Source organism: Homalodisca vitripennis, chromosome 5 (genome assembly GCF_021130785.1).
Source record: "Homalodisca vitripennis isolate AUS2020 chromosome 5, UT_GWSS_2.1, whole genome shotgun sequence".
Classification (NCBI taxonomy): domain Eukaryota; kingdom Metazoa; phylum Arthropoda; class Insecta; order Hemiptera; family Cicadellidae; genus Homalodisca; species Homalodisca vitripennis.
Genome location: NC_060211.1, coordinates 183,307,396 through 183,327,868, shown reverse-complemented (window position 1 = coordinate 183,327,868; position 20,473 = coordinate 183,307,396). Strand labels below are relative to the sequence as shown.

At 38.8% G+C, this 20,473-nt stretch overlaps 1 protein-coding gene across 1 annotated transcript in view; it reads left to right on the top strand.

Moving 5' to 3' along the window:
• The first annotated feature begins 268 nt into the window (after window positions 1–268).
• LOC124363307 (cullin-4B-like) overlaps window positions 269–20,473 on the top strand; it is a 38,705-nt gene continuing 18,500 nt past the window's right edge. The window contains 10 exon segments of the mRNA XM_046818537.1: window positions 269–476; window positions 1,991–2,156; window positions 3,166–3,204; window positions 3,206–3,334; window positions 3,518–3,625; window positions 3,627–3,711; window positions 9,876–10,012; window positions 11,105–11,269; window positions 14,015–14,194; window positions 16,624–16,779. Of these exon segments, the coding sequence (XP_046674493.1) occupies window positions 292–476; window positions 1,991–2,156; window positions 3,166–3,204; window positions 3,206–3,334; window positions 3,518–3,625; window positions 3,627–3,711; window positions 9,876–10,012; window positions 11,105–11,269; window positions 14,015–14,194; window positions 16,624–16,779 (1,350 nt within the window). The 5' untranslated portion in view covers window positions 269–291.

Genomic DNA, 20,473 nt, shown 5'->3' with positions numbered 1-20,473 from the left:
TAATGTAATCTTCTTTCTGCTCTACCAATACAAAACAAAATTATAATTCTATTTTGTTAAATTTTACCATTTTTAATGGTTATTTTATTTACTTTGATTTGTTTTTATTCTACTACTTGTACTATTTCCATGTTGACAAAGTCCATTGTAACAGAATTGTTATCTAATGACAAATAAAGAATCTTGAATCTATAGATAATCTGGCTTGGCGGTAAAAGATAAAGGTTAATGACTGGATTCTAGATCATACATAACAGTAGGTATCAAACATATGTTTTGTCTGCCAGGGACATGGGACTGGATCTGTTTAGACACCATATAGTCCTCAACACGCTGGTCCAGACACGCACCGTGGAGGGATTGCTTATGTTGATAGAGAAAGAGAGACAAGGTGACACAGTAGACAGAACTCTGCTCAAATCTCTGCTCAGAATGCTCTCAGACTTACAGATCTATCAAGACGCATTCGAGTCCAAGTGAGTTATTCTTTGAAATAACAAAAATTACAAATTATTTTATCCGTATATGCAAAAACGCTATTCAGGATTTTCTCCATTTTCACTAAATATGCTAGTTACTAATTCTATTCTAACCAATAATTCAGTTACAATATAAATAACAAAAATTACAAATTATTTTTTCCGTATATGCAAAAACGCTATTCAGGATTTTCTCCATTTTCGCTAAATATGCTAGTTACTAATTCTATTCTAACCAATAATTCAGTTACAATATAAATAACAAAAATTACAAATTATTTTTTCCGTATATGCAAAAACGCTATTCAGGATTTTCTCCATTTTCGCTAAATATGCTAGTTACTAATTCTATTCTAACCAATAATTCAGTTACAATATAAATAACAAAAATTACAAATTATTTTTTCCGTATATGCAAAAACGCTATTCAGGATTTTCTCCATTTTCGCTAAATATGCTAGTTACTAATTCTATTCTAACCAATAATTCAGTTACAATATAAATAACAAAAATTACAAATTATTTTTTCCGTATATGCAAAAACGCTATTCAGGATTTTTCTCCATTTTCGCTAAATATGCTAGTTACTAAGTCTATTCTAAACCAATAATTCAGTTACAATATAAATAACAAAAATTACAAATTATTTTTTCCGTATATGCAAAAACGCTATTCAGGATTTTCTCCATTTTCGCTAAATATGCTAGTTACTAATTCTATTCTAACCAATAATTCAGTTACAATATAAATAACAAAAATTACAAATTATTTTTTCCGTATATGCAAAAACGCTATTCAGGATTTTCTCCATTTTTCGCTAAATATGCTAGTTACTAAGTCTATTCTAACCAATAATTCAGTTACAATATAAATAACAAAAATTACAAATTATTTTTTCCGTATATGCAAAAACGCTATTCAGGATTTTCTCCATTTTCACTAAATATGCTAGTTACTAATTCTATTCTAACCAAAATTCAGTTACAATATAAAAAATAATAAATACAAATTTCAAATTAACATACCAAAAGTTATGAAGAAAAACAATAGCAATAATTAACATTTCTAGAAAAAAAAAAACTTAATCCTTACAATAAATAAATACTCAAGGATAACATTAACAATGACAAATAGAAGAAACAAATATAAAATATGCATAATTTAACTTAATCAAAATATACCCAAAAACATGTTTCAATTTACGGTAAAATTATTCAAAGAACATGCATATTTTACATTTGTATTTTTTCAATATGTCACCATTTTGTCTCTACAATTTTTAGGGAGCTTTAATTTTCACAGAATATTTTTAAAACCTACTTTATTAATTGTGTAAAGTTTGAAAATGTTTGGTGCGTAATAATGCACAAATGGGTAAGTAATATAAAATCAAAGGTTTAAACCTCATTGTGGGACACTCTGTATAATTAACCATTAAATTTTATCTTGAAGTGTAGTTTACTTCAACATTGAAACATAGAAAATTGTGATTTGTCACCGTCATGGCGTAGGTTCCTTGTGGCCACTGAAGCGCTGTATGCGGCGGAGGGCAAGCGGCTCATACAAGACATGGAAGTGCCTGAGTACTTGCACCATGTGGACAAGAGACTTAATGAAGAGAAGGAAAGACTGTTACATTACCTGGACACGAGCACCAAGTGGTCATTGATACACACGGTGAGTACGTAGACCACAAGTTGACCAATACGATAATCTTAACAATTTTGAGCTGTTTTTGTGTTTTCTGTGTACTTTTTTATTCTAATAATTTTTTCTCATCTATGTATTTTCATTCAAAATGTGTTATACAGTAAACACAGTGTTTAGAATTCTATGTAACATTGTTTACCAGATCTTGTCTAAGAGTTTGTGTGGTTCTAATATGATATGTACTTTCTGCTACTCTCTCTGCGTGTAAAGGGAAAAATAAACACAATTTATCTCTCTCATTCTTTCACTTCTTGTACAGTTATGTATAGCCTAACTACTATAACTTCCTTATTTAATCCAGCTATAACTGAGCATAAACTCTTTGCTCTTTCAAACAATGATTAAGTAACTTCTTATTTGACAGATTTTTTTATGATTCAATTGATAATTTAAATACCTACCTGTTTTTGTTTTTATTTTGAAAACCGCTGTCTAGGACACCCTATCGTTTAATAAACACAAAAGTAGAAGCTAGTTGTGGACTTTCACTTGCATTATGAGGTGGATGGAAGGAGTATTATTAGTAATGGTTTTTCTTTTCTTGGAGAGTGAGGAATGGATTATAACTAAACTTCTTTTTTCTTCTCCATTCTGTATTTTGATGGTTGATTCTGTTAATGTAGTTGTGCTAGGTTACAGAAACTGTAGCTATTTATAATTCGAATTAATAATGTGATCCAAAAATATTATTCAGTAACTTAAAATTCCCTGTAAGGTGCATAATTACATCTAATTATAGGCCAGAGAGGAATGCTTCTTTTGAGAATTTTGAGAAAGCCATACGTATGAGGATTTTGGAATGGTGAGGGTTAATTTGTATCTTATTTTATTTGAGAAATGATGTTTGTGTTTTATTCAAATTTTTGACACAAAACCAAATATGTCAGTTGGGTCTTTATATAAAATGTTCCAAGTACGTTGATCCTCAGAAAGTTCCAATATTTGTTCTTGGTTAATAGTTGTGTTCTGTGATCAGGTGGAGAAACAGCTGTTAAGTGAACACCTGACAACAGTTTCTACAGAAAGGTTTAGACAATTTGCTAGAAGAGAACAGAGTAGACGAGTTGGCTCTTCTGTATAGCCTCTTCACAAGAGTCAAGAAAGGTCTGCAAGAGCTCTGTGCCAACTTCAACACGTATATCAAGGTAGCTTACACTTACTTATCATTTTCACACATTCTCTTTCAGTTGTTATAATTCCTTTTGCTGTTTTATCTCTCACTGTTTCTGCTGTTCATTTGAATGTCTGAGAATAATTGTGAGACTGAGTACAAGTTAACATCGTAATTCTTCTTTCCTAACCAAAATGCTGAATGTTTCTTGTTGCAGAAAAAAGGGAGAACAATCGTGATAGACCCTGAGAAGGACAAGACGATGGTCCAGGAACTGTTGGATTTCAAGGACAAGATGGACAATGTCGTGTGTACGTGTTTCCAGAAAAAACGACAAGTTCGGGAACAGCCTTAAAGAAGCCTTTGAACACTTTGTCAATCAGAGAGCCAACAAGCCAGCAGAGCTGATTGGTGAGTTCACCGTTCAAGATTGAAGATCTGTAGTATACTTTTATATATATATCTGCATATAAATACACTATGAAACACATCAATTGTGAATAGCTGGAACTTTGCAATAGAGATTATTTATTTAAAGAGCAGTAAAAATCATTACATTTCTGAAGAAAAAAATGTTTATATTTAAGAACTGGTGTAAAAAATAAGTGTATGGCAAAACCATGCTTTTCAAACCATTTTGTACCAAAACCTATACTACACTGTACACACAATTAGGGGCTTTAGAGATATGAAATAATATCACCTGGAGAAGTTTTTGGCAGATTTTATAATAACATTCTTGTTTCTCAAACTGAGGATGGAAGTTAATGTAACATTTTAAATGGGATCCTTTGATGTAATAACTGCAACTAAAGGTCTTGATAGGACAAAACCAGCAACACCTGGTGAAGCAATTTCTGGTCCCAAATTCTAATGTCAGTTCTACGCTATGCCAAATGGGACCTCCAATGTTTTCCATTCTCTCTTCTTCTGTTAACATGAGGTGCCAACAATGGAATTACTTTTAGTAGAAATCTTTTATTTACTCATACAAATTTTTGAGAGGAATAAAAACTTTGACAAGGCCAATTTCATTTCCTTTTCAGTTAAGGAGGTTATAATTTTCATAATTTATTTAAAGGTAAAATACTTTTAAAATCGTTATTAATTACTTAAATGTTATTAAACCTTTTTTAAATTAATAATCTTTATATTCTAAAACAAAACAAAAACACTGTAATTTATAGACAACTAGTCTTTTTATATAAGTATTATAAAAGAGTCCTCAAATTTACCAGGCATTTTTTTGAGTGCATTATTCTGCTATCTCAAAATTGCACAACTGGTCCTACGAGGTTTTTTTTTTTTTTTTTTTTTTTTTTTTTTTTTTTTTCCTTCCTTGGGGCGGCCTACTGCCATGCACTTAAGCCTCAAGGGCCTTTTGCGCACCCCGAAAACACCATGAGGACTACCAGTCTACAACTTCAGCAGTTCAACAAACCGCCGAAAACAACCTATCAAGTCCTCCTGGGAAAACTCGCCACCCCTGTTCAAGCTACCAAAGATGGCATACCGCTCTCTTGCTATTGCTGGGCAATCAAAGAGCAGGTGCTCAGCAGTCTCCTCCTGCTCATTACACCTTCCACAGAGCGGATCCTCCTGAAGGATACCAACTCTGTGTAGATGCTTCTTCAGGTGACCATGCCCTGTAATGAGACCAATGACCTTGGAAGACATTGATCTGTTTAATGAGAGAAGGTCCGAGGCCACCTTGGAGGAAGGTGACTGTAATACCATTCTACTCACTCTCAAACCCGGATGCAACCTCCACCTTCTCCCATGCTCCGCGCGAATCCATTTCGAGACAACCCTAGAGGATTCACACCTTGGAACACCGCAGAATGGTTGAGGGCCCGTCATAATTGTTGCTGAGCCCTGGTTGGCCAGGGCATCAGCTCTATCGTTCCCAGAAATCCCCTTATGACCAGGAACCCAACAAACGGTTACATTGTTGATTCTGGCAAGGGAGGAAACGGTCTGATAGCAATCCCAAACCAGTTTGGATTTGATTGCGCAAGAATCCAGCGCCATCAGCGCTGCCTGACTGTCCGTGAAAATGTTAATCGTCTTGCCCCTATATCGCAGACGAAGATTCTCACGAGTACATTCCATAATGGCTGCGACCTCCGCTTGAAAGACTGTCGGATACGGACCCATAGGAACCACCAGCTCCCTACATGGTCTCACTCCCAGAATTCCAGCACCTGTGCCGCTTTTTGTTTTAGAGCCGTCTGTGTACCATTCGAGCTCCGCTGGTGGAAGAGGTTGCTTCCCCTCTGACCAATCATCCCTTGAGGGCAAAATAATCCTAAAGGGTTTGTCAAAGGAAAACTTTTGTGGCATCTGATCAGAGATCATATGCAAAACATCCTCCTGTATCAGAGTGCTAATTCTGCAGTGCCCACCGCTGCAGCCCGACCAGAATCCCGTCTGCTGCAGACAGTAGGCACTCTTCCTGGCCATAGCTCGAATGACAATGTCCAGGGGGGCGAGATTAAGACAACAGTCCAGAGCCGCGCCTGGCGCACTAGGAAAGGCCCCTGTGATAGCGAGGCAGGCCATCCTTTGGATACCTGCCAAACGTGCTACCACCGTTTTGGCTTCCATTTTTGGCCACCATACGACAGCTCCGTACATTAGTGCAGGTCTGACCACGGAAACATAAAGCCAGTACAAGAGCCTCGGCTTCAGTCCCCAGGGCCCACCTATCACACGTCTGCATTGCATTAGAGACCACTTACCCCTGGCAATGACCCTTTCTAGATGAGGTCCCCAGTTTAGAACCCTATCTAGGATCACGCCCAGGTACTTGACCTCAGGCTTCAGCTCAACGGGTGAGCCTTTAAATAGAAAAGGACCAATGCCCTCCATCTGTCGCCTCCTGGTAAAGGCAACCACGGCAGCCTTGGTGGGGTTGACGGTGAGGCCAACCTTATCACACCAGTTTCCCACCATGTTCAGAGCAGCATTGGTCAATTCCGTGATTGTTGTGTTGAACTTGCCACTCACAAGAATCACAATATCATCTGCGTACCCTTGTGCAAAGACACCGCTGCTATTCAAAGAATTCAGCAGGTCATCCACAACCAGGTTCCACAGAAGAGGAGAGAGAACGCCGCCCTGCGGACAGCCCCTCGTAGCCTTTGCACTAACACTTGCTCCCATGAGGGTTGAAACAACAACCCTGTCCGTGAGCAAGGCCCCTATCCAGTCACACACCTGACCATCAACGCCACGTCCCGAGACCGCATTGATAATCGCCTGAGTGGCTGTATTATCAAAGGCACCTTCAATGTCTAAAAAGACTCCTATGGCTACCTCTTTTGCCGCCAGCGTCTTCTCAATCCTGCATACCAATTGATGCAGGGCCGAGTCGCATGACTTTCCTGGAGTGTAGGCATGCTGGTTAGGATGCAAAGGTCGCTCCAGAAGAGCTCCCTCCCAAACAAACCTGGCAACCATTTTCTCCATGGTTTTGAGAAGGAAGGAGGACAGGCATATTGGCCTGAAAGACTTCGGCCGATCCATGCCCGCCCTCCCCTGCTTCGGTATGAACACCACTCTGGACACTCTCCAGGGTAGTGGGATGTACCTGAGAGCCACGGAGGCTCTGAACAGTCTGCACAGCTGTGGAAGGAGAATGTCCAATCCCCGCTGCAAGCAAACCGGTCTCACCCCGTCGCCCCCAGGAGCCTTGTAAGGACTGAATGAGTTAATAGCCCACTCAATCCTACTGAAGGTAACAATACGGTGCGCCAGACTCCACTGCGAATGAGTGGCGCGACCCGCATGTCTCCCCTCACTTTCGGGTGGTTGTTCACCCTCATGAACAATACAGTCCGGGAAGTGTGTTCCCATCATGACTTTCAGAACTCCTTCCGGCTCAGTAATGTAAACACCTTGATCGTCCTTGAGACTACCAAGCGGCGAGATGGGATTCTTTGCCAATAGCTTTTGCAGCCTTGCACTGCCCTGCACACTGTCAATATCGGTGCAGAGCTTCTTCCAGGCTAACCTCTTAGCCGTACGAACCTTGCGGTTGTACAGTGCAAGAGCCTCGTGGTAGGTGTCCCAAGTACCCCAAGTTTTGGCTCTCCTGAATAGAGCCCTGACCCTCTTCCTCAAAGAGGCCAATTCAGAGCTCCACCAGGCTACCTTAGATCTGTTTTTGTTTATAATCGGGCAGCTGAGATCGAAGGAGCCGACAATCGCAGAAGTTAGACCGTCAGCAGATTCGTCAAGCTGCGCCGCGCTGTGAATCCGTTTCCCATTAGTGGAATCAGAATCCAGCCGTGCCCTGAGGTTTTCCTTGTAGGATACCCAGTTTGTGTTCCTCGGATTCCTATACTGAACTTTTTCCAGCATCTGTTCACCGATCTTAAAACAGATGTGAGCATGATCAGAGAGGGAAGGCTCGTCAGACACATGCCAGCCATGCATCCGACCAGCCATACCCTCCGACATCATGGTCACATCTAGCACCTCCCTTCTTGTCCTCGTGCGAAACGTGGGCGCATTTCCCACATTTGCGATCATTAGACTACGGGACATTATGTATTCTAGAAGTAACTTACCTCTGTTATTAGTGTTGGTGCTGCCCCACGCCTCGTTGTGCGAGTTGGCGTCGCATCCCACCACCAGTTCCGCTCCACTCCTCCCAACATGGTCCACCAAGGCAGCCAGTTCCCTGGAGGGCGTGGACTCCGCATCATCATACGGTAGATATGATGATGCAACTAGCAGGGCTCGTCCAGTACCAGCCACCATCAACCTGACTGTGGCGAGATCCCTGCAACAAAATTCCAGAACAGGAATGCTGTCCACCTTGTTGCTTACAACAATACATGTCCTGGCATTTTCAACCTGGGCACTAAATATTTTCACCCCTGTCATTGAAAGCCCTGATATTTTTCCCTTGCTGATCCAAGGTTCCTGTATCAGAGCCACGTGAAAATCTTCCGACAGGAAGCGTCTGCAGAATACAGCCGAGGCAGCCTTATTGTGCTGCAGGTTGATCTGAAGAACCTTGATCCCCATGATCAACCGCCCCACCCCGCGCCCTCAGCTGGACCTGCTCCACACCAATGAACACCCTCCAGCCCCTCCCCTTAAGAGTGGTTGAAGACTGTTCATCTATTAAAATTACAAGAGTTCTGGAATCTCCCGTGTGGACATCTCCAACAACCCTCCAGTCCGACACAGAGATCCCAGCATTCTGTTTATTAATGGCCTTGAGAATGGTCGCAGAGTCCTTCCCGGCCATGGGACCATCGACCCTTAGGAAGACCTTGGTAGATCTTATGAGGTCTTTGTAGTCCCCACAGATCACCCCTATTCCCCCAGGGCCACCGATCCCCAGCCCCGGAGCCAGACCCCGCAGCCAATCCCTGGTCTCGTCATTGCCACAAAGCATGACGAGAGCCCCCCTTTCGGGGAAACACCTTTTGAACTGCAGGCACACACCCTCTGCTGAGAGTACCTCGTCGAGAATGCGCCCCCGAAGTTCCATAGCCTCCTCCTCTGAGAGGCGCCTCTCAGGAAAGTTAGCAGGGACCAAGACTAACTTATGTCCCGTCAGAACTTCCCTGAATGTTTCTCCCAACCCCTCCTCCGTTGAGGGATTGGTACTCGTCGCATGCGCTGCTTGCTCAGGAGGTGCGGTCGGGCGCCTCTTCGGCAGGGGTTTTTTCCGCCGAAGAACCGCCCGAGCGCCCTCTCTTCCCAATAGGAGTAGAGACCGCACCTGCAGTTGCCTCCGGTGCTGCCTCCCTCTGTCTTTTTATCTTTCTTCTTTCATTGGCCGACCTCTTGCCCGTTTGCCTCCTCCATTGACTGTCCGGAAGCCAGGTGCCGTCGGCCTTTTTCTGCTCCATCGCCCAACGCTTGCGCAGTTTAAAGGGGAGCTTAAGGTTGTAGTCCATTACACATGCTCCAGTGTCTGTGTCCATGGATTCAACCCTTCCGCTAGCATCATCGAGTACTACATCGTCGTCGATGGTGGTAGCGCTAGAAGAACAGGCAGATACATCCAAGGCCTGGGTGCCGGATGCAACTGCCCGTTGCAGTTCTTCCAGATCTAAATCTGTTGGTGTTTTTTGTTTATTTTTAAAAGACTCCATACAAGGTCCCACGAGTACCGAGGAAATAACAGTCCACCCAGCCAGAGCCCCGCATGACCAGGTAAGGGCAACCCCCAAGGGCTCCGTTTACGACGCACAACCCCTGCGCCATGCATCCCTTAGGCACGGGTCGCTTCACACCGTGGGATTGGGGTGCCCTCAGTCAAAAACAAGTTTTTGTGTGTGGTGCGATTCCAGGCGGACCCGGACTGGCACCACTACTGCGCGGCGCCGAGGGCCGTCACCGCGCAGAGTGCACACTCGAGACACTACCCTAGATCCTGGGGTTTTGTTGACAGCAGGGCCACCTCAAGCAGGACGCTGAATAGCGTTTATCCGGGCCCAACCATTGGTTAAAACGATGTATAACTTTATACGTGGTCACATTTAGTCGATTTGTTAATATTTAAAAAATTGTATTATTAACTTGGACTAAAACCAGTGACAAATTTGCAGCCAAGTTCGTGGACTGCAAGTTGAGAGCTGGCAACAAAGAAGCCACAGAAGAGGAGCTGGAGAAACTCCTGGACAAGATAATGGTGTTGTTCAGATTCATCCACGGTAAAGACGTCTTTGAGGCCTTCTACAAAAAGGTAAATCAATTCAGTTTTTATTGATATTTGTTGGATCTGTTGGCAAAGGCAAGTTTAAATAATATACTGTTTTTTGAATCGAAAACATGTGAGTATTTGAAACATTGGACTTTAGAAGATTTAAAGTATTTAATCTTCCGATTTGTGTTCTACTGAAAAAGTAGCAGTTACTTTCACTGCATGATAAATACTTTACAAACATTCTGCAACAGAGTAGGCTGGATATTGAATTGTAATATGAAGAACTTAAGTTATTTATAGCAAATGTACTACTGGTGTGGTTTACTTTTTGAGGACTCTATGTATTTATGAAAAAATATTGCATTGATAATGGTGATTACATAGATAAGTACAAGAAAACACAATTCAAAAGGCTATAAATACAAACTTATTTTAGAATAATTAAACATTCAGTAGTGTACAATGGTTAAAACTCAGATCATAAATTATTAAAAAGTAACTATTCCACAACACATATCAATGCACATTCGAAAGGAGACACAACCGCTCTGATATTGCAGTTTTGTCAAGGTCATTGTTTGTAAAAATAGTTTGGGCTAGATTGTTGTAAGAGGCTATTTTCCTAGTGTATTTCCAAATGCGGGTTTTTTATTTTCAATATTTTCAGCTTTCAGATTGGAAAAATAAGTAAATCATCCCTAAGACAAAAATACATAATGGTGCCCACTATACACATCATGAAAGTTGTAAGATATTGCATACAAGATATAAATAAAACATTGAAACATGTAACTTGTTTTACTTCAACAAATTGTTCTTATTTTGTAATTTTTCAGAACTACATTGTATAAAAAACATTACAAAGGATAGTTAACATGTAATGCCAACTGGCGTTGGCATGGGAAGAGCCTACATGTTAATTGTAATGATCGTTAAGATCGTAAGTGTGAACTGAACAAGATGGATGTGCTTGTGTGCAGGATCTAGCGAAGAGACTGCTGGTGGGCAAGTCTGCGAGTGTAGACGCAGATAGTACACATGTCTGGCACATGGGCAGAGCCTACATGTTAATTGTAATGATCGTTAAAATCGTAAGTGTGAACTGAACAAGATGGATGTGCTTGTGTGCAGGATCTAGCGAAGAGACTGCTGGTGGGCAAGTCTGCGAGTGTAGACGCAGAAAAGTCCATGTTGTCCAAGTTGAAGCAGGAGTGTGGTGGCGGCTTCACGTCGAAACTGGAGGGCATGTTCAAGGACATGGAACTCAGCAAAGACATCAACGTTGCCTTCAAACAGGTACATAACCATATCCTTACAGATAATATGTAGTTAGCTTAAACAAGTGATTTAGGGATTTCACTCAATCCGAAGGCACTCATATTGATTGTAGAGATAATACGTAGTTTGCTTAAACAAGTGATTTATGGATTTCACTCAATCCGAAGGTACTCATATTGATTGTAGAGATAATATGTAGTTTGCTTAAACAAGCGATGTAGGGATTTCACTCAATCCGAAGGCACTCATATTGATTGTAGAGATAATATGTAGTTTGCTTAAACAAGTGATTTAGGGATTTCACTCAATCCGAAGGCACTCATATTGATTGTAGAGATAATATGTAGTTTGCTTAAACAAGTGATTTAGGGATTTCACTCAATCTGAAGGCACTCATATTGATTGTAGAGATAATATGTAGTTTGCTTAAACAAGTGATTTAGGGATTTCACTCAATCCGAAGGCACTCATATTGATTGTAGAGATAATATGTAGTTTGCTTAAACAAGTGATTTAGGGATTTCACTCAATCCGAAGGCACTCATATTGATTGTAGAGATAATATGTAGTTTGCTTAAACAAGTGATTTAGGGATTTCACTCAATCCGAAGGCACTCATATTGATTGTAGAGATAATATGTAGTTTGCTTAAACAAGTGATTTAGGGATTTCACTCAATCCGAAGGCACTCATATTGATTGTAGAGATAATATGTAGTTTGCTTAAACAAGTGATTTAGGGATTTCACTCAATCTGAAGGCACTCATATTGATTGTAGAGATAATATGTAGTTTGCTTAAACAAGCGATGTAGGGATTTAACTCAATCTGAAGGCACTCATATTGATTGTAGAGATAATACGTAGTTTGCCTAAACAAGTGATGTAGGGATTTCACTCAATCCGAAGGCACTCATATTGATTGTAGAGATGATATGTAGTTTGCTTAAACAAGTGATTTAGGGATTTCACTCAATCTGAAGGCACTCATATTGATTGTAGAGATACTATGTAGTTTGCTTAAACAAGCGATGTAGGGATTTCACTCAATCCGAAGGCACTCATATTGATTGTAGAGATAATATGTAGTTTGCTTAAACAAGCGATGTAGGGATTTCACTCAATCTGAAGGCACTCATATTGATTGTAGAGATAATACGTAGTTTGCCTAAACAAGTGATGTAGGGATTTCACTCAATCCGAAGGCACTCATATTGATTGTAGAGATGATATGTAGTTTGCTTAAACAAGTGATTTAGGGATTTCACTCAATCCGAAGGCACTCATATTGATTGTAGAGATAATATGTAGTTTGCTTAAACAAGCGATGTAGGGATTTCACTCAATCTGAAGGCACTCATATTGATTGTAGAGATAATATGTAGTTTGCTTAACCCATTGCGGATCACTGACGAGCTGGGCTCGTCACGCAGCGGCCGGGCCTAACGGCACGATGACGAGCTCAGGTCGCAAAAGCGGTCTGCTTTTAAGTTTCCCTCCAAATTGTTCTATTAATGTCTGATAGATCGGGCGATCGTCTTCACTTGTCAACTAAGAGTGTTTAACAACGGTCTACGTTTAGAGTTTTCTAAAGTTTTATAAATATCCTACAGATCCTACAGATCGCAGTTGTATGTCGAAGTTGAAAAGTCATTCATATGAGTTTACTCTCTGCTTTTTAGCGCTTCTGATTGGGTGTTTTCCTCAGTTGTTATTATAATACTTTTGAGGTTAGTGACACAGAACTAAACGACACAGACGTACATGTTGGCGGGTTTAGTCTAGACAATGGCCCGGATGTTGTAATCGCTTCGCCCGAGCCGCTTTATTTAGACTATGATTCAGACATCATCCCTGCCATCCCGGAAACTTGCTCGTGTGTTATCGTTCTTACATCACGGATACCCCAGCAGGTCCATGTTCCATCTGTACGAATACCTTCACAGCTGAATTTTCTAGTATACAATAACGAACGATACGATGTGGTGCACCATTGCCGTTCGTGCGGCCGCTGACCATAAATTAATTCGTGCCCGCTGGTGCCTGCGTGCCAAAACAATACGATCCGCAATGGGTTATTCAAGCGATGTAGGGATTTCACTCAATCCGAAGGCACTCATATTGATTGTAGAGATAATATGTAGTTTGCTTAAACAAGTAGTGGTTTTTTCGTTTCATTATGCCAAAAAAATGTTTTTTAACCCTGGAAACGTTGACAACCCACTTGGTGTTGATTGCGTGACTTCCAAAGTGCGATTAACACCGTCTAGATTTGTATCATACTGGTAAAATCATTTTTACTTTATTATTATTAAGACCTTTATATTAAACAATAATTAAAAACCTATAAGTTGTTTTTAATGTTTAGTAGTATTTGATTTTCTTTTATCCTGTTTCTAGACAATCTGTGTTGTTTTCCCAGATGTAATTTTGTTGTTAATCTCTGTGCAGTGGAGATTGCTGTTTGTAAACAATGGATTTTCTTCTTTGTTCAGAAATGTTCTATTTGAACACACCGTTGATTATAATACTTCAGAACGGGTGAGTTTTGTATATCAAGTGATATTTGTCACATTCTAATGAAGCCTGAAATAACTGACTTTGTTGAGTCTGAAGTAGTGTTGTATATTGTTTTCTTTTTTGTTAATTTTGAAATAAAATTGTGAAATAAAAGTAATTACTCGACTGATCCGATGCCGAACTAGCGGGATTCTACTGTGCTACGTATAAGATTGTCTATCACAGTAAGATGATGTGTGTTCCAGTACATGAGCAACCTGAGGAGTAGTTCTGTGAGCAACATTGAGCTGACTGTCAGTATCCTGACCATGGGCTACTGGCCCACCTACCCTCTCATGGAGGTCACCTTGCCGGCTGAGATGGTGCAATACCAGGATCACTTCAACAAGTTCTACCTGGGCAAGCACAATGGACGGAAACTACAGGTACTTACCTAGCTATTGTTATATGTTATATCGAGCTGACTGTCAGCATCCTGACCATGGGCTACTGGCCCACCTACCCTCTCATGGAGGTCACCTTGCCGGCTGAGATGGTGCAATACCAGGATCACTTCAACAAGTTCTACCTGGGCAAGCACAATGGACGGAAACTACAGGTACTTACCTAGCTATTGTTATATGTTATATCGAGCTGACTGTCAGTATCCTGACCATGGGCTACTGGCCCACCTACCCTCTCATGGAGGTCACCTTGCCGGCTGAGATGGTGCAATACCAGGATCACTTCAACAAGTTCTACCTGGGCAAGCACAATGGACGGAAACTACAGGTACTTACCTAGCTATTGTTATATGTTATATCGAGCTGACTGTCAGTATCCTGACCATGGGCTACTTACTGGCCCACCTACCCTCTCATGGAGGTCACCTTGCCGGCTGAGATGGTGCAATACCAGGATCACTTCAACAAGTTCTACCTGGGCAAGCACAATGGACGGAAACTACAGGTACATATCTAGCTATTGTTATATGGCTATATATCAATATTATTTTATTTGTTTTCACAATATAGTAAACAAAAAACTACAAATGTTTCCTGAAATAATACAAATTTTACTTTTGGGTAATTTAATGATTTATTATGAGGGTTATCCAGAAAGTAGATTACATTTTGATACAAAGAAAAAACAAAGTATAACAAAGAAATTGAATTATGTACATTTCAAAGAGACACTAAAGTACAATTTTTCAACATAGCCACTTACCATAGCAGTGAGCTAGTTTTGAAATTTCAGCGTTATAAAATTCTGCCACCAGAAACTTCAACCAGTTAGTTACACCCTCCCTCAGATCTTGATTCCTGCAAACAGGTGTTAGTTGCTGAGTGCAAGGTCCGGCCTGTAAGGTGGATATGGAAACATCCTCCCACTGAAAGCATCCAGGACTCCTAGAGTCTGATCTGTCGTGTGTGGTCGGTACCCATCTTGCACAAAATTTGTGGTAACCTAACTTGTGCATAACAATTTCATGTAACAAACCTCTTGAAATTTGAGGAATGCTAAGTGAGAGTTCTGTTTGTTCTTCTTTAATCTTCTCATCGACTTTAGAGACAATTTCATCGGTCACAAAGCTTGGTTGTTCGTCATAATGCAGATTAGTTCAGCCATTTTAAACCTGATGCACCACTAACTTACTCCACCTTCAGTAATCACATAGTTTCCATAAATTTCACAGAGTTGGCGATAAATCTCAACCGGTTTGTTGTGCTTAGCCAACAAAAACCACATTACCGACCGCACTTCACAACTCCCGGGACTTTCAATTGTGTCACACATTATTAACTACTATTGTAAAACAAGGAGCGACAGTAACCTCTCACTAGCACTGCTGGATAGCCACTGAACAGACAACAAAATGGGTGCGATACTAGCACGCCCCAGCGGCCACAGAGCAAAATATAATCTACTTTCTGGACAGTCCTCGTATTTATTTACGAAGGAGCTTAAAACTGTGTTGTGAAGAATCGTCACTGAATTTCTCATATATACCGCTAGCAAACAAAATTCACTAAGCCATTGCAGCTTTGTGGCTTACGCGGCGTAAAGGTTAAATTGCCGTTGTCCTGTCTTCTGGCACCAGTGATGTATTATCATTATTAATATTCGTGTATGATAGGCCTATCAAATGTGTTTCTCTTTCTATTTATTTATCGTTGTGTTTGTAAATTTAAAACTATAACAAACTCCAGATGGATAATCCTCCCTTTTAATATTTATTGACATCGACACCAGAAGATGATGTATTAAAAGTCGAAACTACAGTAGTGTACGACTACAGTTTGACGGAGGTAAGTAGTTATTGTTGTTGGTTAAATACAGTTTTATATATTTGGTGTGAAACTAGAGAATCGGACGTTTGCGACTAGGAAAAAAACCGGAAATTTTAATAAAAGTTTTGAGTGGTCACTCACAAGTAGAGCTACAGTAGATTATTTCTAACTATATGGTCTATTATGAGTTTTAAACTGATGCAATAAAACATACTAAAACAAATATATTCACTTCTATGTGTGTATAATTCAGGATGATCTAATGTTTTGCATTTAAATATTGTTCAGTAGAAAGTAGAGTTTACGGTTTTCAAGATCTCAATGTTAAAACAATTATGTAATGTTTTGTTGAGCAAATTCTGAGATCTCCAGCTAAGAATCATTGAGTTTTTGTAGAAGTTCTCATTCTTCAAAGGTTCTTAAAATATACAGTGTTTCAAAATTACATTTAAGTACCTATAAACACATGTTACTTTTACTTTATTTTAGCATGATCAACTTTTTCCTAAAATTTGTTATCATAATTTTGAAATACCCTGTATATGAATATCACAAGATGTGAATGTGTGTGTGTGTGTGAACAGTGGCAGCCCACGCTGGGTCACTGTGTGCTGAGGGCAGAGTTCACGCAGGGCCGGAAGGAGCTGCAAGTCTCACTGTTCCAAGCACTCGTGTTGCTGCTCTTTAACTACTCGGACGAGACTAGCCTGGAGGATATCAAAGCAGGAACAAACATCGAGGTCAGTCACAAGTCCTCCGTGGCTTTAGTCAACATTCCATAAGAGCTTGTGTTAAATTTACCAAATAAAGATAAATATATTATCTTCACAAGCATAATTTCACATAGATGTGGCAATTTTTCTGTAATGATGAACTATAATAAATAACTAGATATTGAAATAAAATTGTATAAATCTTTTGTGTGTATCAAATCTTTTTTTAAGTTTCCAAAATTTTTTATTTACTAGCTTTACAGCTTTTAAACATAATGGAATAATTTGCTTAGTATTATTTTTTTGGTATCATCTAAACATTTCAAGTATCTTGAATAGTTCTGGTGATATGCTCCAAAATATAAACTCGGCTCATCTGAAAATTTGTAAAGTGTAAATATTACTTCGTGTTGATTATAGTTGAAAGGTCTCTACTATCATCTGAAATCTAGAAGAATCCATCAGCATATTTTGAGTTAACTGAGTAGGCTTTACTTGCCACCTCCTGACCAGAGGAAAACTAGGATATGAATTAAAATATCCTACTACTATTACTATTACACTTTAAATAAATGGTTAAACTTAATTTGTATTCTGATTATAGTTAGAAATAACAAATAACTCAGTATGATATAAATGTGAAATTTAATGATGATAAATTAATTGACATACAAGTTTGAATTTTGAAACAAGATGGAGGATACAATAATGGTAAATTTTTAAATACAATTCTTAATTTTTAGGGCAGGGTGGTCGTGCTGGCTTAATGAAATAGAAATATTGGGTATTTTATTTTATAAAAGATGTTGTAATTTTGAAAAATAATTGTTGTTAAATTTTAATTATATTAATTTTGAATTATTAGCAAAATCGAATGTTCCTGGGTTTTATGTTCTTCCAATGAATCACTAGTAAACTTAAAAGGAATTTTCTCACCCAATGTCTGTCTTCTGCTTCTTTGTACTTCAGTGATAATAAGAATTTAATAAAGTAACCTTTCAAATACTGCTGAATAAATGTAACCAGTTTCTTTATAATAATAATCTTGCTTCACTTCTTCCAGATCCCTCTCTCCTCTTCACCTTTCAAATATCTGCTCTCCTCACTCTTCAACAATCATCCCTGCACACTGTATCACTGACTTTAGTTCACTTTATAACTTTTGAATTTTATATGTAATAAGGTGAATTTTGATTAATTTTGATATATTTAATTTTGTATTTATTATTGTCTGTATTAAAATTTGAGACAATTTATAAATAATTATTCCTTAATTATTATTACTAATAAATTTCTAAATTAAATTAGGCCTAAGTATTGAAATGGATGTGAGATGGGTGTATGAAATGAGTCATTACAATATCCCCTCAGAAATCATGTGAAATAAATGAACATGGTTTCGATACAATGACGAATGAATAGCAAATGATACATATAGATGTGTGATACTTAAAGAGAAGGATGAACCACATTAAATGAGTGAATTAATTGATGATCTTACATACTATTTAATAAATTTAATTAACAAACAAACAATAGGGAAAAAGGAGAACAAAATTAACATTAGGGTTAGGTAGTATTTAAGCTAAGCCAACGAACAAAGTTACAAGTTTCTTAGTATACAATAAACAAACAATAGAGAAACATTAGATCAATGGCAAATATTAACTCAATGTCAAAGGACATAGTTTTATTTTTGGAAATACACATTTAATGAATTGTGTACCGAATAGCGGTATACTTTCCACTAACAAATTATTATCCCCTCCTGATAGGAAAATGTTTATATAGTATTGATTAAAAGTGTCTATGTCACTGGGTGTATAGTTGCACTGTTTATTTGGGTAAATAGTATTAATTTCACACAGGTCCCAACGCGTCAACTTCAGTATCTTCTGTAGCGTTGTTGACCGAGTTTTTATATGGCTTCAAAGAGGATATATGATAAGGTCCATATACATGCTCTTGGGATAAATCAGAAATTTGGTAGGTCGATTTCCCGAGGATTTCTTGAATTATGAATGGTCCTTCGTACACTTCAAATAATTTTGATGTTTCACCAGCTATAGCTTTAGAAATGTGATGGGACTTTACCAATACTTGGTCATTAATTTGGAGAGAAACTGGTTTTCTCTTTTCATTTATCTTATCAGATCTCTTCTTTCTACTTTCTTCAAGTTTACGCCTTGCAATCAGTAGTTTGTGTTCGATTGGTACTTCTTCAGCTAGAGGGTTTGATACATATTTTTCCCAAAATCTGATATTTCTTGTTCCAAACTGTAGTTCGTTTGGTGTGAATCCAGTTGATTCATGGTAAATTTCAATAAGACATTCATTTATAACAGGTACATATTTCACCCATCTCTTATGATTCTGTGAACAATACGTTCTGAGACAACGCTTTATTTCTCTAATTGGCCGTTCTGCCAAATTAAAACTGGGGTGATACACTGGACTGTATATTAATTGTATGCTGTGGGATTCAAATTTCCTGATCCATTCGTTACTTTTAAATTGGGTTCCGTTATCTGATTGAATTCGTTTAGGAAAACCATAATTAGGAAAGTGATGGTGAAATAATTTATGTAATATACTTCTGGTTGTTGCTCTTTGCAGTGGATAAAGTTTAACGAATTTGGTAAATATGTCAATAACAATTAACATGTATTTTGTATTTCCTACACTAGTCGGTAAGGGACCTATGATGTCAACTGCTAACTGGTCATTCTTCTCTCTGCATTTAACTCCTTTGGCTTGACTGTTGAGTGGATGGTTGTTGATTTTGCAGCGCTGACATTTATCACATGATGATAACAGTTGCCTGATTGTTCGATGCATATTCTTGAAAATAAAATTTTCACGCAGTAACAGGAAACATTTTTTTGCACCGCAGTGTAGATAGTAGAGATGGCATTCTAGTATTAGTGGTTTAATTACTGATTCTGGGATGACTATAAGCCATTTGCCCTTAAATTTTTGTAGTAAAGTGTTGTCATATAAACGATAATTAGTATATAATTGTTGAAATTCATTTGTTTCCATAGGTGACTGTAAGATTTCTATAAGTGGTTGTAGTTTAGGGTCTTGATGTTGAAGCTGAGGTAAGTTTCGGAGTTGATCTTGTAGATGTTGGTCGGGAATTCTCTCGATGTAATGAATAGATAACTCAGTGAGGTTGTTTGCATCGCTTGACATGTGCTGTGGGGATATACGACTGAGAGTGTCAGCAGTAATGTTGTCCGTCCCTTTGCAATGGATTATTTTAAAGTCGTACTCTTGTATAGCCAATATCCATCTTGCTAATCTATTGTTTAGCAAACGGCAGGTTTTCAAAAAAGTTAAGGCGTGGTTATCTGTAATTACTGTTAACTTAACGCCCATAACAATGTATCGACACTTCTGTAGGCAGTGGATTATAGCCAATAATTCCTTTTCGGTTGTGGTGAAACGCTGTTCTGCTGGTTGTAATGTGCGTGATATGAACATAATTGCAGCTTTTTCGTTATTGTCTTTTATTTGATATAGATGTCCGCCAATTGCAAATTCGGACGCATCGGTCTGTAAGTAGAATTCTTTGGATGGATCGGGGTGTGTTAGAGTGTTAGTTTTTATGAACAGCTGTTTAATTTTGTTAAATGTTGTATCATCATCTCTAGTCCAATGAAATTTAACCTTCTTTGACGTTAGCCGTAATAGTGGCTGGACTGTTTCAGAGAATTTA